This window comes from Fukomys damarensis, unplaced genomic scaffold (assembly GCF_012274545.1).
Source record: "Fukomys damarensis isolate Sample0158 unplaced genomic scaffold, DMR_v1.0_HiC HiC_scaffold_27, whole genome shotgun sequence".
NCBI lineage: Eukaryota > Metazoa > Chordata > Mammalia > Rodentia > Bathyergidae > Fukomys > Fukomys damarensis.
In genome coordinates, this window is record NW_022900939.1 from 1,132,739 (window position 1) to 1,147,793 (window position 15,055).

Genomic DNA, 15,055 nt, shown 5'->3' on the forward strand with positions numbered 1-15,055 from the left:
GGGAGGGCGAGGGCTGGAGCCGGTGGCCTGGCGACCAGGCGCTGAAGGGGTCTGGGGCATTTTCGCAGGGGTGGACCCCAGCGTGCGTGGGAGTCTTGTCATGTATAGGGTGGGGACCTGGACTTCAGTGCGCAGCCCCAGCCTACAGGGACCTGCAGGTCCCGAGCCAGGCTGGGTCCGGATTGCAGGGGCCTCTCATATACCTGCGCAGGTGACCCTGGCTGGGCTCACGTCGGTGCCACACACGTCCTCCACCACCTCACAGAGCTTCCACTCAGGGCCGCGGCACCAGACTGCGAGCGCAGGTCCACGTGTGGCGTTGGTGATGCTGGTGTTGCCCGTGGAGGTCCAGAGCTCAGGCTTCGGGGTCGCAGTTGCCCTGCCACATCCTAGGGCTTGGCACACAGCCTCGGCAGCCTGCTGGTCCCACAGCGCCAGGCACACAGGCACCCAGGCAGTGTGCAGCTGGACCTGCACCTCCCCTTGGCAGCTGCCGTTCCAGTGGGCCAGGCGCACCCTCAGCCGTGTCCCTGGAGGGAGAGGTTTGGCTGGTGAGCCGGGCCACTCCTTCTCCTTTCAGAATGGGGCTGAGAGAGGGCCTGCTGTGGGACTGGCTCTCTGGTCCCCTCTGCAGTCAGAGAAAGGACCCAAGGGTGACCTGGTCAGGGTGACAGAGCCCTGTCTCTGGGGACCCCTTTGTGGCTCTGGATCCTGGCTCCCAGATCAGTTCTTAAGGAATCTGAGGGAACTTCACCCGGCCAGGAGGAGCGGTGCTTTCAGAAGTCAGGGGCCTGGGTGTCTTCCCCAGCTCCCCAGAGGCCCCAGTGGGAGGGTCCTCACCTGTCTCTGGAGCCTGGTGGCTGGTGTTGTGCTGGCTGGGTGCAGGGGTGGCCAGGAGCTGCAGACCTGAAAGGCAGTAGCAGAGCCGGGGTGAGCGGGATTGGGCTTGGGGCCTGGAGGTGCCCTGGGGCTGGGGCTTCCTGGAGCCTCGCTTTGGAAAGACCGGGTCCTGGCTTGGGGTGTCCGGCACCTTTGGGCCAGGGACAAACTGCTCAGCCTGAGTGGCATGGACTTCCCTCCTGGGCCAGGCCTGCCACGTGGCTGTGCCTGCTGGGAGCACTGTGGGCTGAAATGAGGCTCCTGAGAAGCTGGAAGTGGGGGAGGTTTGGGGAAGCACAGCCTGGAGAATCTGGGAGTTTCCGCCACTCTGGGTAGCTGGGACTTGCTGGCTGAGGACGAGGGACCATGAGGTGCTGTCGGGGGAGGACAGAGCACCTTCACCAGCGCCTGTTACGCCAGCTGCGATCACACAGTGGGTGCAGGTATTCACCAAAAGGGAGGCCCAGGGCTCCGGTGATTGCCCGGCATGTAGCAAATGTCCCTGCCCAGCGCTAGCAGACTGTGAATGGTACCTGCTTTTCGCTTTCCCTAACTAACTCAGTTGTACTGCTTCATATGAGGAGCCAGACTGAAGCCCTGCGTGACTCAGACCGGCCTGTGAGAGGGCGGACTGGGCGAGCACAGCCTTCCCCAGTGGCTGCCACGGAGACCTAGGCCCTGCTCCGTGAAGGGGCAGGGCCCTGCTGAATTCCTGCAGCTGAGGTCAGCGTGACCCCAGTTAAAATCCTTTCCCCTGAATTACCGCTTCTCACTGACCTTGTGGGTCACTTGCTAATTGCGCCTGGTCCCAGTACCGGTTTCTTCCGTCCTAGCGAGACAAGCAGGGCCGACTCCCTGACAGCCCTGCCTGGCGCCATCACGCCAGGTGCTCGGCAGTGATTCACTAGATGCCTTCAGAGCTCCCTGCTCCCGGTTCCTTCTCACGACTGTATTCAGTAAGTGTGGATGCGCTTGGGGGCCTTCGTCTTTGTCTATAACTAGCCTTTTGCTGTTGTGGCTCGCAGGAGGCCAGGACCCATTCCCTTCCCTAAACCTCCAGAGTCGCTGTCCCCTCTGTCCTGAGGCAGAGCTTAGCCTTTTCCTGGCCTTTTGGTTTCCAAGGGTGTTCTGGATGGGGCCTGGCAGAAAGGGCCGAGGGAAGAGGGTGGTGTCCCGGAGCCTGCTGCCTGGCTGCCTGGCTGCCTCTGACCGGAAGCCATCATTTCCCTCACGGTAGCCGCACTGGCCATGCTGGCTGGGCTCCGCTGTCCTCGGCTCAAGTAGCCAGTGTCAGAGCAGGGCCCGCTCTGTCCCCAAGCCCCCGGCTCCACACTGCTTCTCGAGCGCAAAGGGTGGGCTGGGCTGGGCGGGTCCCCGGAGGGAGGATGGTTCTCCATTGCTGAGCCCCACAGGTGGGCCCGGCCTGGCTGGTGCAGAGGAGGAAGACCCAGAGCGGTGCTGCCCAGGAGACCTCACGCTCACTCCTCACAAGCACGCGCACGCACGCGCACACACACGTGACCTGGCCTGGCACCAGGGAAAGTGACTCAGAATTCAGAGCCCATGCCTGGCTGGGAGGTGACATTCAGAGCCACTTCAGATGCCCACGAGGGAGACTGCAGTGCTGAGGTTCCCATGGCAACGGCCCGTGAACCTGTGAGGTTTTGAGGGGGAGTTGGAGGACTGCTCTGCACATGTACGTGTGTGTTTGTGTGCACGCGTGTAGCTATGGCTCAGTTCTGCACCGTTGCTCTCTGACTCTGGAATGCCACTTTCTCCTGCATAAAATCACACATATTCCCAGCAGAAATCCTAGTGGCCAAGGCCAGCTGTGGGTGCCCTGAGGAGCTCAGTGGACTGTTTTTGATTGACTGACTGGAAGAGAGAGCAGGAAGCTCCCAGCCCTGGGACAACTGCTGCCTAGTCAAGCTGCTCAGAAGAGGCCCTGTGAGGTCAGGACCTTGGTGAGACTGTCCAAGTTTGACTCCAGGGGAGGGGCAAGAAGGGGCATAGAGCATAGGAGGCCCAGACCTCTAAGAGCCTCCTGGTGCAGAGTCTGAGAAAATGGGGCTCTGTGGGAGGCTGAGGCAGGAGGATTGCCTGGGATCAATCCCCAGTACTGCCAAGAAAGAAAGAAGGAAAGAAAGGAAGGAAGGAAGAAAAAAAGAAAGAGAAAGAAAGGCAGGCAGGGAGGGGGAAGGGTCCTCTGCTGTGTCTCTGTCAGCCAGGCCTGTGGTGTTGTGGGCATCTGAGGGCAGAGATGTAGCTGAGGTAGCAAAGGCACCAGGCCCGGGCCAGCAAGCTCAGCGGGTACCCTCAGGTCCCGGGGTTCCCGGGGAACCATCCTGGGCCCCGAGCTGGTGTCAGATAACCGCCCACTCAGCCCCTCCAGAGCCGAGCATGAGGAGCCGCATGACCCATGCTGGCCAGGTGCAGGGGGAGGCGGGTTCTGCAGAAAGGACCGGCGTGGGCTGTGGGCCATGGGCACCAGCTGAGAGCACTAGAGGAAGGGAAGTCAGTGCCAAGTGCTCGCCAGCCTGTGTGCCACCTCAACAGCAGCCACAGTGACCAGCCACACTAGTAAGATTCAGTTTTCCCACTGCTGAGAGTCTGTCCTGAAGAAATGGCCCAGCGTAGCACCACACCTGTGATCCTGCTACCCAGGAGGCTGAGGCAGGAGGCTGCATCCTCAAGGACAGTCTAGGCAACTCAGTATGTCTGTGTCTCAAGGTCACAAAAAAGAAGAAAAGCAAGAGCCCCATGTGGCACAGTCCACAGAGGTTGGGTCCACGAGACAGAACTTGGAGGGGAAGCGGCTGATCACGTGACAGGGGCCTGTCGCCAAGCCTGCAGGGCTCGCGGGCTCCTGTGAGGCCAGTGCTGCTGGGGACAGGGGCTTCTGGCCACACTGGCTGTCAGAACCAGAGAACAAAGGCGGCCAAGGAAGCCTGGGAAACACGGACAACCAAAGCAAACACTGTGTCCCCGCTGGAGACAGCGGATCGTCTGAGGGAGCTGTCCAGGAAACAGCACGTCCAGCGTTCAGGTTTTGGTGACTGGGATGTTGGTGGCTCGGGCTGGGGCAGGAGCTGGTGCAGGTCACCATGCTGAGCAGAGACCACCCACAGCAGCCGGCAGCAAGCTGGGGACCCTGGTGCGGAGCACAGCAGGGCCATGGCCATGCTGGGCCCCGCATGCCTGGGAAGGCGGTTTCAGTCCCACTGTGTGCATCTGCCCAGAAGCGCTGCTGAAGGACGCAAACACCTGGGCTTCAACTCTGCAGCAGAGCAGGAGCGCAGGAAAGGGAAAATGCTCACGCGGCCAGTTCCTGCCTTCTATCCACTTGGCATACTTTTAAATTTTTCACACATTCTACGTTTAAATTAAGCACCTTTGGCAGCATGCAGTGGTGCACACCTGAAATGAGGCTGAGGCAGGAGGATGCCTCGAGTTTAAGGCCAGCCTGGGCTATGTAGTGAGACCCTGTCTCCAAAAGACAAAACAAAAGCAAAATTAAATATCTCCAAATAATCACAGTGGCATCTTCTTGGGGCGGGGGGCGCCTGATGAGCTCAGCCGCCCGCTCCTTCTCCCAGGGCCAGAGCAGGCTGCGGCTGTGACTCTGAGATTCCACTCCTGACTGGGACAGGTCCCCGGCCGCACCGGACCTGTTGCCTCCCTGCAGAAGCAGCCTGTGAGCTTCCGTCTCTCCTGGGCCTGGGCTGTGTGGTTACAGCGAGGTGACACGAGTGTGGGGGACAGCGTCTGCTGAGCGCCTGCTGTGTGATCTGTGGGTGCAGCTGCAGCTGTCACTGGCATCATCACTGAGAAACAGACAGGCTCAGAAAGTCACCAGGGTGGACGGTGGTAGATGAGAGATTCGAACCGGGCGGTGCAGCAATGAGAGCCTGAGCCGGGCCTCGAACACGCTAGCCAGGGTCTCTACCAGCAAACCATTCCCAGTCCTTTTCATTTCAAGCTCCTGTGAGCCTCCCGCCTTGGCCTCCTGGTGCTATTACAAGCATGCACCACCGTACCCAGCCTCTTTTATTTATTAATTAATTAATTAATTAATTTGTCAACAGCCTCAGGCCTGGGACTGCAGGTCTGTGGTGGGGTGGCGGGTGCTTTCCTAGCACATGCAGGACCCTGGGCTCGACTGTTTGCGTGGGGAAGGAACCAGCTCACAGGTCACCTGCTCACTCTCAGCGCCCGGCCCGGGCAGCAGCTGGCATTGCAGAAGTCTGAGCCCAGGACGCAGGGTGAGGGGCCGCGCTGAGTGTCCACTGCCCTGAGGGGCTGGGACCCCAGATGCCTGGCTCAGCCCTTGGTGCCTTTCCCTCACCAGCCCTTCGGAATGGCTTCACCTTCATTCTCACAGCACGGCAGAGGCGGGAGACCGGGCCCGAGAGACGAGCCGGTTCGAGCCCCACTTAGCCTCCTCTCTGGCCCCCGGCCTGGGCTCCCAGCTGGTGACTGAGCCAGCTGAGCCCCCTCCACCTGTGCACCTGCTGCGGAGGTCACGGAGACCCCGCAGCGCCAGCCCCTGGCTGAAGCAGAGCGTCAGGGCACAGCTCCCAGGCTCCGGCCCGTCCCACGGCCACCCACGCCCTGTCCCAGCTCAGCCAGGGCTGTCTTCAGATTCTGGGCAGAGGGGCTGCACCAGAAGGAAGGGACCCAAGGAATCTCTCGGGTGGCCCACAGGAACAAGCGTGGCTGGCTGCAGCCCCCCACTCCCCCACATGGACCAGAGCAGGGCGGGGCTGGGGGAATCTGCCTGGGCAGGGTCCCTGCTTTCTGGGTCCCTCCCGAGGGCGGCCGGGGGATCAGCAGCATCAGGGAGACAGAGCCTACACCATCTGCTGTGGGAGGGCCTGGCTCTGGCTCCACTGTGCCCTGGGCACAGTGCATGGCACATGAGAGCCTGTGGCGTGCACCCAGAGACCGGCCTGGTCTCCACCCGCGGTCCGTGGTCCATCGCACGTCCCACCCTCCTGTCTGGGCGGCTGGGTGACTTCCTCTTCCCACAGGGGCCTCTCCACCCCCAAGCCAGCTCCCCAGCCCTGGTCCTGAGGGGTGCGGCTGTGGTTGCCATGGCAGCAGGCTTTCCTCAGAGCGAAGGCTTCAGCCTGGGCTGTGCAGCCACCTCTGGCCTCCTCTGGCCCAGCCAGCCTGCTTGTGGGTTCAACGGTGAAGGAGGCAGCAGCCAGGAGCCGCACTCCCAGGATGGAGCCGCATCTCCAGGTCTCGAAAGCCAGCTTCCTCCTCACTTCTCACAGCGTGACGTGGGCGGAGCCCTTCCCACGCGCTGTTCACCTCTCTTGCCTCGTGGCGCAAAAGCCTCTGTCATGGACGAATGCCACGTCCCAGGGAGCCCAGCTCCCGGTGTCTGCACACGGGGTGGACGAGTGTGAGCACCAAGTAGGGGCCAAGCCGAGGCCCAGGACAGCGGGGCCTTACAGGGGGAGCGCCCGGGAACACGGCCGATTGCCCTGCCTGAGGTCCAGAGTGCTCAGAGCTGACCCGGAACTGGAAGACCTCTGGTCTGCTCCGGGGTTCACGACGGCAGAGAAATGAGACGTGATCTAACAGTCCAGCTGGAGAGGGGTGGAGGGTGTGCGGGCAAAAGACACAGCGGTCTAAACTCCTTAAACATGTATTACAGCAGAAGACACGCTGTCGTAAAGCCACTGCAGAACCTGCCCCTTGCTCCCAGGGCACCCATCCTACCATCCTGGCCACTTTCTGAAGCACTTCTGCCTCTTTCTTGCCTTTCTGTGACTTGCTGATGTCCGGATTCAATTCAGACATTCCCCTTTCCTGGTCATTCTGACCTTGGGGAAGAGCCGGAGGCCCCACAGTATGGGTTCTGGTGATGGGGTGGAGGGGATGCAGCGCTGTGCTTTTCTGAGCTGCCTCTCCAACTGGGTGGCAGTTGACAGCCGCGTCACCTAATTTTTGATCACTGCTCATAAAGACACTCAGGAAAGAGGACTCCAGAGCTGCTTCTGACAGCGGCCGGCGTGGCGAGGGCGTGTGTTCAGTGAGGGGGACAATGTAAGGGGAGGTCGTGGCAGTGGCTTTTCACTGAAGTAGGTTTTTAAATGTAAACATCCACATTTTCCACCACCTTTGTACCTGTGTTGTCCACGGACTGGATTGTTCAGCTGAATGCACAGCCTGGGTCTTTATCCACCTGGGAGACCTCGGAAACAGGAGCTGGTGAGCTGCAGACCCCACGCCCCGGGACAGCAGGCGAGTAAAGTGTCACTCGCCCACTGGCCAGGTGAAGAGGCGTTTTTGTACTAAAAACGTCAAAATGTGGGCAGAAGTGAGCACCCCCCACACAGTGGGCAGGAAGGGTGAGGGTGCTGACGATGCCTCACGGTTTTCTTTCTTACGAATTCTTTCCTTGTTAGAACGGAGCACGGCCTTGGAGTCCGGATTTGGCTGTGGAGTGGGTCTCCTTGACACCCGGCTGTGCTGCACACACAGGCCTCTGGAGGTGGCGGCCGTCTCTGAAGGCGGTGTTGGTGGGAAGCTTTTCTTTTTTTGTTTTTCTGTATTTTCTAAAGTCTGTAGCATTTTACTATGTACAATTTTAGTGGTCAAAATAAATGCAAAACTGTTCAAAACTGGGTCCAAGGGATGCATCCTGCCAGTGTCCCCGTGCTGGGCCTCCAGTCTCTGCAGCCGCATGCAGGACTAGGACAGGGACTGTGGCCACTTTACAGGTTGGGTGGTTTAGGTGCAAAAGATCTAGGAAGACAGGGGGGTGGCACATGTTTTAACCCCAGCACTCTGGGAAGCTGAGGCAGGAGAGTCAGAAGTTTGAGCTCAGCCTAGGCAACTTAGCAAGACCCTGAGAGAGAGGGTAGAAGGACAGAGAGGGACACAGAGGTCACAGAACTTTCTGGAACATTAGAGCTTATGGGGTGAGGGGCGAGTTATCGAAGGAGAGGAATCTTTGCCCGGGGCTTGGCAGTCAGGGACTCCCCTGGGCAGGATGTCCTCCCCACCCCACCACTCCAGGAGTTCAGGAGTCCAGGTCCCAAGGGAGGCTGGGCAGGTTCACCGGTACTCAGGGCTGCCACATGCCACTGCCCGCAGCCATAGCCACCAGGACCGGAGCTGAGGGTGCACCCGACCCTGGATTCAAATCCAGGAAACGGGCACGGAACGCCCACCTTCACCCTGGCTGTATCCCCAGAAGGTGCTCTTAGCTGTCTGCACGACTGCCTCAGTTTTCCCTGTGGGGAGAGTTGGGGTGCTTCCTTGGCTCCCCACTGCCTCTCCATGCCAATTGCTGTGCCCGGCTCTGCAGAGGACCATGGGAGACAGAGCTGATGGCCCCAGATCCCACGGGAGGCAGACACGGCTCGGGCGACACTGAGTCTGGGTCCCGAACCCGGCCCCACACAGCACCGTGCTCTCCCCCTGCTAGGCCTCTGCCAGGTGCGAAGGCATCCACCCCAGTGACCCATGCACATTCGTGTTCACAGCAGCACATGGGGAGCACGGCTTGGGAGCACTCTACATGCCCATCAGCAAATGAAAGGCTAAAGAAATGTATTTACACAGGACGGAGCACTCTTCTGCCACAGAAAAGGAGGAAACCCAAGTCACTCGTAGGTTCTCTTTCACTTTAAAGGGTGTGGTTGACACTCCTGCCAAAGCCTGACAAAGTCAGCGGCCAGCCTGCCGGCCAGTGCTTCACCCCAGCTCACTTCCCATTGTGACAGTGAACCACGGCTAGGTAGAAGAATTCTAAAAACTTATTTCTAGCTGCTCTGGGACAGAAGCAGACATTCGAGAAAATCATGGGGGACCTGGTGGGATAAATTTCTCCCAGGGCTCCCCAGTAAGTGAAACTGTGCTGGAATAAGACAGCTTCGTACGACTGGGGACAGAGGACGGCAGGGCTGCTACTCGGCCCGCCCTCCCTGCCGGGGGCACTCACAGGGCACACGGGCACTGCCACCACCAGCCCCTGGCTGGGCCCCGGCACACGCCACAGCCCCTCTGCCTGCCTCTGAGGGGGTTGCTCTGATGGCCTCCCCAGGGAGGATGGGAGAGGCAGAGGCCTGCTGCTCGCCGTGGGTGTGGTTGGCCTTGCCGTCCATGGTGCCGTGGCCCCAGGCTGACCCCCAACGTGCCCACCTCCTCAGCACAGCCCAGACCTGGAAACCACAGGGGCTGACAGTTGCAGAGGGGCCTCTGCCCTCCCCGTCCTGGGCCCCAGCTTCCCTTGTATTCTGGGCCCATGCATGTGGCACTGCCAGGCCAACCCCACGCCGTGGGCCTTGGGAAGGGCGGCACCCTCAGCCCCTCCGCTGCGTGGACTCCGTGGTGAGCTGCAGGCCGGGGTGGCAAAGGGAAGTAGCCTGGGCAGGGGCCGCTCAGCTCTGGGCTCGGCCTCACCGCTGCGGCTTCTGGCCCGGTCCTGCTGAGCCTCCAGTCCCACCTGTGGGATGGGCCGTGGGCTGAGCGCTGTGCTGCCCACGTCTCGGCAGCGCCACCTCCTGCACTCCCGCTTGGTGGCTGTGGCCGCCCCGCCGGGCTCAGCTGACACCTGGGCCCACGCCGGGCTGGGTGTCTATACCCACTGGGCACCTCAGGTGCAGCACTGCGCAGAGCCCAGGCCTCCTGACCCCAGCTCCCTGCGCAGGCCCACACTCCGCCTCACTCTACAGGATGCACTGAGCCCAGCACCTTTAGGCTGAGTCCTCTGTGTTCAGTTTGTCCACCTTGCTGGGCCTGGTGGCGCACTCCTGTGACCCCAGACTCTGGGAGGCTGAGGCAGGAGCACTGCAAGGTCAAGCCCAGCCTGGGCAACTTCACAACTCCGCAAGACTACTTCAAAATTTAAAAAGGACTGGGGGCCATAGCTCAGTGTGAAAGCATGGGGTGCAATTCTCAGTACCACAAAAAAGGAAGAAAGAAAGACTTTTTCCAGAGAGAAATTAGGGCCAAAGAAAGGAACTCGCTGCATGCCCTTCTCACCCCAAGGACTCCCTTCTTCCAGCCACAGGGACTCAGGTTCCCAGAGTCGAACCGCGAGACTCGAGTTCAGGTCCGATCCTGCTGCACAGTGGCCAGGGGCAGGAGGGGCCCAAGCTGAGGCCACCTTTGCAGGGTCCCTGAGCTTCTGGGGCTCAGTCCTGAGAGTGGCCCGCCACGCCTCTCTCTGGGTGCTTGAGGGAGCGGTGTCCTGACCCCTGTCCCCTACACCCGCCCTGATCAGCCAGGCATCCAGCTGGAGTACGGCCGGGTGCCTCTCATGGCGCTCATTTGTGTCCCAGTGTGGCCAAGTCCGGGCTTTCCTTCCAAGGGAGGTCTGCTGAGGGAGCGGCCAGGTGGCCGGCAGGGACCGGCAGGAGCCCTCTGTCCTCCCTGTGCCCGAGCCCCGCAGCAGGCCAGTGAGGTTCATGCCACGCGTGCCTGACGAGAGGTGGGAAGCGGCCTGCACTGGCCCCTGGCCTGGGGCTGACTTTGGTTGGTTTGTGTCCGGGGCTGAGGCTGGAGGAGGGTGGCTGGTCCCTCAGGTCCCTTCCAGCCAGCCCCTTCTTGGATGCCCTGCAGCCCCTGTCCCAAAGGCTCAGGCATGGCCACCAGCATGTTCCTCCCTGCCCCAGCTCAGGAGCCTGGCTCCTGAGCCTCAAAATCACACTGCTGGGACCAAATGAATTCCCAAACTTTCCTATCAGGAAACGAGGCCGGTGTGGCCACCGACGCAGGCCCACACCTGTAATCCCAATGACTCAGGAGGCTGGAGATGGGAGGATCACAAGTTCGACACCAGCCTGGGCAACTTAGTGAGACCCTGTCTCAAAAATAAAAAGTGCCAGGGGCCCGGGGATGTAGCTCAGTGGTAATGCGCCTGCCTTGTAAGCACAGGTCCTGAGTTCAATCCCTAGTACTGGAAAAAACAAAACATTGCCAGGGCGGAACTCTGTGTACACCAGCTATCATCCCCGGTGCCACAGAGGAAAATGAAACGAAAGAAGCCCTTGCTAAACCAGGGACCCCACCGCGCGCCCAGGCCTTGCTGAAGGCGCCACCTCCTCTGGGCCTCCTTGGGACAGCCACTGCCCCAGGACCGAGAGCCACCGGCCACTGGGGGTGACATTGGAGCCTCTCAGATGGGGGTTGAGCTCGGGGCAGATCTCAGGGGAAATGTATGGGGACTGGCCCAGAACAGCAGGACCACAGGTCCAGCTCCTAAAGCACCCTCCCAAATCCCTGGGGACATCTTGTTGCTATTCTGGGGTTTTTGTTTTGTTTGTTTTGATTCCCCGGGATCAAACTCAGATCCTTGCACTTGTGAGGCAGAGCTGCATCCCCAGCCCTCTCCGCTACTCTGTGATAAATGGGATTCACAGAGCTGGCCTGCAGCCCCTGCTGAGTTCTCCCCCACCACAAACAGCGCCCGGGCCCCACCCCAGCCCCACAAAGGCAGGGTTCCGTAACTCTGAAGACTGCTCAGAATGTCACAGGAGGCGCTACTCGGTGAGCTCAGCTTCAAATAGCCACGTTTAAAGTCAAAAGAGGTAGTGAACGCGACCGTGAAGATACTATTCATCTAATCCTCAGACCTGGATATCGTCATCTGGACACGGGACTCACATCCAGTTCAGTAAGGACGTACGGTGCGCCCTGTGGACGCCCGTCTGCTGTGTATTTTATATTTTATATGCCACGATGTGAACCACTCCTCAGAGCTGCCGGAGCTAAGGGAACTAATTGGCCACACGTGTGAGGGGCACCTGTTCTTTAGAGACACACGCTCTGCTTGTCTTGGTTGGCTCCAATGTTAATCTAGGGCCCCTGAAAATCACTGTAAAATTACTGGGTTTGGCTGGGTGTCCTGGCTTCAGTCACACAGTCCTGGGTGTTCGGGAGGCTGAAACAAGCAGATCGGGACTTTAAGGTTCAGCCCAGGTGACACAGTGAGACCTGTCTTGAAATAAAAAATAAGGACAGGGGCTGAGGATTTAGCTCAGTGGTTCCGGCACCTCCCTTGCAAGCACAAGGACTTGAGCTTGATCCCTGGTGCCAAAAATAAATAAATAAATAAAATAGGAACAGGATGCAGCTGTCAGGGGTAGAGCACCCTTTGGTTCAAGGCCCAGAACTGAAAACAAAAATACTGGGCAATTTGTATGTTGAATTTATAAGTCAATGAAACAACATATTCTTTAAATTTTTAATTAAAGAAGCGAAGTGGGTTTCTTTTGGGGAGTGGGCGCTAGGGATGGAACCCATAACTAGGCGAGCACCCCCAGCCCAGGATGTCACTGTTCCCCGAGTTGCCACAAGTGACCTTTTTAGCACCCAGAAGCGGCCTTTGAGGGTCTTCCGACTGCCCGTACAGGCAGAAACACATCACAGAGCCGATTTCTGCCCAATTGCCCCCACTGTTGGGGAGACCAAGGTCCAGAAAAGACAAGAGGCACAGGTGAGCAGTGGCCGGTCGGAGTCAGGACCCCACTGGCCTCCCGCCCAGGGCTTCCAGCCCAGCCCCTCCGCCCTGCACTCAGGTAGCCAATCAGGAAGCTGAGGAGGAATTGGAGGGTCTGGCCCGGCTGCTGGGAGCGCCCGGTCTCTGAGCTCTGTCCCCGGCCCCAGGAGGGCCCACGAGAGGCTGTGCTGGAGCCCAGCCACCCTGGCAGGAACGCTGCTGCGTGAAGCCAAGTAGGGAGGGGACAGGGCTGCTCCAGGGCCTCCTGCCCTCTGCCTGTAAAGCCCTTCCTGAAAAGCATCTCCTCCACGACCCGGACCACTTCCTTGGTGACCCTTAGAGCTTCAAGAAGCAGCACCACAGGCCAGTACTTCACAGACATGGGACACATGGGACAGTCCCCACTCAGAGGGCTTCCAGTCCTCTCCAAGTCCAGAATAAAACGCTGGCTTGGGGCACACTGTCTCTAAACCCTCCAAGTCTCCCCACCCCAGGGCCCTGCGCCCCTGCGACTTTGGCCGGAACAGACCGCCTTGGGTTTGGCTGCCACGGATCTCACTCTCCCTCCCCTTTTATTAATGGCAAATGACAGCAGTTTCCATTTACAGCAGCGATGTAAAGTTTCCTTTCCAAACCCAACCTTTGTCAGTAAAAACTGACTCCATTGACAGCAATGTCTCATCAAAAGCACACAGGAGAGGAGGGTGCTGGGGTTCTCCGGGCCAGGGTCTCGGGGAGACAGACACCACCGCGGGAACCCACAGGGCCCCGTCCTGCTCTGCCCAGGGCCCTCGGGCACACAGTGTCTGGCTCAGCCCCGGCGCTTTTCCTGCAGGAGCCCCACGAGGAGGCCACCCAGACTTAGCGCGGGCCCTGGGAAGGTCGGAGAGGAGCTCGGATGGAGAGGGCCTCCCGTCACCTCTCGGCTCAGGCAGAAGCAACTGGTCCAGCCACACACATCCCTGGCTGTGGCCCCACACATCCCTGGACTGGCTGAGCTTGGGCCTGGAGCCAGGCCTGCCCTCTGGTACAGAGGAGTCCGCGGCCAGCTGGATGGCCCTGGCCCTGTGCTGGGGGACCCCACTCCGAGCCCAGACCGTTTCTCCCCAGCTCCCCACCAAGTGTGAGAGGTGCAGTGGCCAGGTGTCTTAGTGCTTGGAGACAGTGCTGGGGGAGTCAAGGGGCTCCCTGAGTTACGCAGCAGGTTGTACCCAGGCCACTGGCCACCAGCGATGGCCTTTGGGGTCCCGGGCTCCCTCTGAGTCCCAAAGCTCAGCTTTGCCCTTGGCGTGGCCCTGTCTGTCCGGAAGGGTGGGGAAATAGAGGAGCAGCCGTCCGCACATCAGGTGGGGGCTGCGCCTCCCGTCCAGCCCCAGGGCCCTCGGTACGACACAGAGCATGCTGCCCGTCATCCTGTCCCACGCGGCCTCTCCGGGGGCAGGAGCGCTAGCCGTGTCCTGCTGCCACACCCAGGGTCTGGACCCACAAAGTCCTGGCTAAAAGGCTCCCCAAAGTGACCTGACCCCCAGAGGCTGGACCTGGCCCCCCAGCTCGGCGGCCGGAGGGGGTGGAGGGTACCTGAGAGGGATGCTGACAGCCGTCCAGCGAGGCCGAGGAAGAGCCACATGGCGGGCGCCATCTCCGACGGCTAGGCAGGCTGGGCCGCGGGTTGGTTTTATTTACTTGAATGTAGTCATCCTTATGACTTCTCTTTTGGCTTCAAAATTATTTTAAACCAGAATAAATTACTGTATAGTAACTGACATTTATAGATTATTCCCAAACAAACCAAGGCATGAATTAAAAAAGCTGGGTCTCACTCACTGGCAACAAAGCCCAGCCCAGGAGCACCTCACCTCTACGTGCTGCTTGTGGTTTGGTCTCCAGGAAGCCGGGCTGCTGCTGCAGGGTACGGGGAGCCCCAGCTGCTGTGTCACTAGCTGCCTGGCGCCAGACCCGGGAGAGCCAGAGTCACATGCGTGGCACAGCACAGCCCCCAGTGGCTTCTGGGAGGCGAAGGCAGGAGGTGCGGTGCCGTCCTGTCAATTCAGATTCAGCCAGTGAGCACTGGGACAGCAGCTTCTAGGTCTCCCTGCTCGGGTCCGGCTCTCGGGGACTACGGCCTGGGCTGTGTGGAGTCGCTGGGGTGGGGTAGTGAGGGGCGGGAGCCCAGGAGTCCCCTGGACAGCGCAGACTGTGGGGGTCTGAGCTGCGATCGTGCCCGTCTCCTGACCCTGACATGGAGCCGGAACTGTGGGCAGAGGAGGAGGCCTGGGCCGCCCGGGAGGAGCTGAGTGGTCCCCACAGAAGGGGGCTTCATTGGCCACTGTCCTCCCGGTGTGCACACAGTGGTGCTGAATACACAGCAGCTCGGCTGTTTAAGCAGAGCCCTGGAGTCCACACCGGGCTGCCCCACCCTGGCCCTGCCCAGGAGCTCTCCTTGGGGTCCCCTTGCCTGGCCCCCCACCGACCACACTCCCTTGCTCCTCTTCTCTCCCCAGCTGGTCCAACGCAGGGGCCCTGGGTGGGGCAGGTTCGGGGCTCTGCAGGGCGTCTGGTGCACCTGGCTGTGGCTGCCCCCTGGTGGAAAGTTGTGGCAGCACGGGCGGCACATGGGCTTGGGCATACGGGCAAGGCCAGCTCCGGACCATCTCTGTTGTTTTGGGGGACGGGTGTGTGGAGAAAAGCAACAGCAGGAGGAGTGGCCGGCACGGC

General features: G+C 60.3%; 1 protein-coding gene and 1 long non-coding RNA gene across 3 annotated transcripts in view; one reads left to right on the plus strand and one right to left on the minus strand.

Moving 5' to 3' along the window:
- Window positions 1-14,003, minus strand: part of Cd6 (CD6 molecule) — a 20,899-nt gene extending 6,896 nt beyond the window's left edge. The window contains exons 1-3 of the mRNA XM_033756584.1: window positions 13,919-14,003; window positions 841-906; window positions 201-530 (exon numbers count right to left, since the gene is read on the minus strand). Of these exons, the coding sequence (XP_033612475.1) occupies window positions 201-530; window positions 841-906; window positions 13,919-13,979 (457 nt within the window). The 5' untranslated portion in view covers window positions 13,980-14,003. The remainder of the gene's footprint in view (window positions 1-200; window positions 531-840; window positions 907-13,918) is intronic.
- Window positions 1,676-7,552, plus strand: LOC104868311. 2 transcript variants are annotated; one of them, XR_782009.1, is made up of 3 exons: window positions 1,676-1,835; window positions 7,047-7,165; window positions 7,299-7,552. It is a non-coding gene; the product is annotated as an uncharacterized LOC104868311 (long non-coding RNA). The 2 variants fall into 2 exon arrangements; XR_782008.1 differs by lacking the exon at window positions 1,676-1,835 and adding an exon at window positions 5,995-6,123.
- Window positions 14,004-15,055: the final 1,052 nt, after the last annotated feature.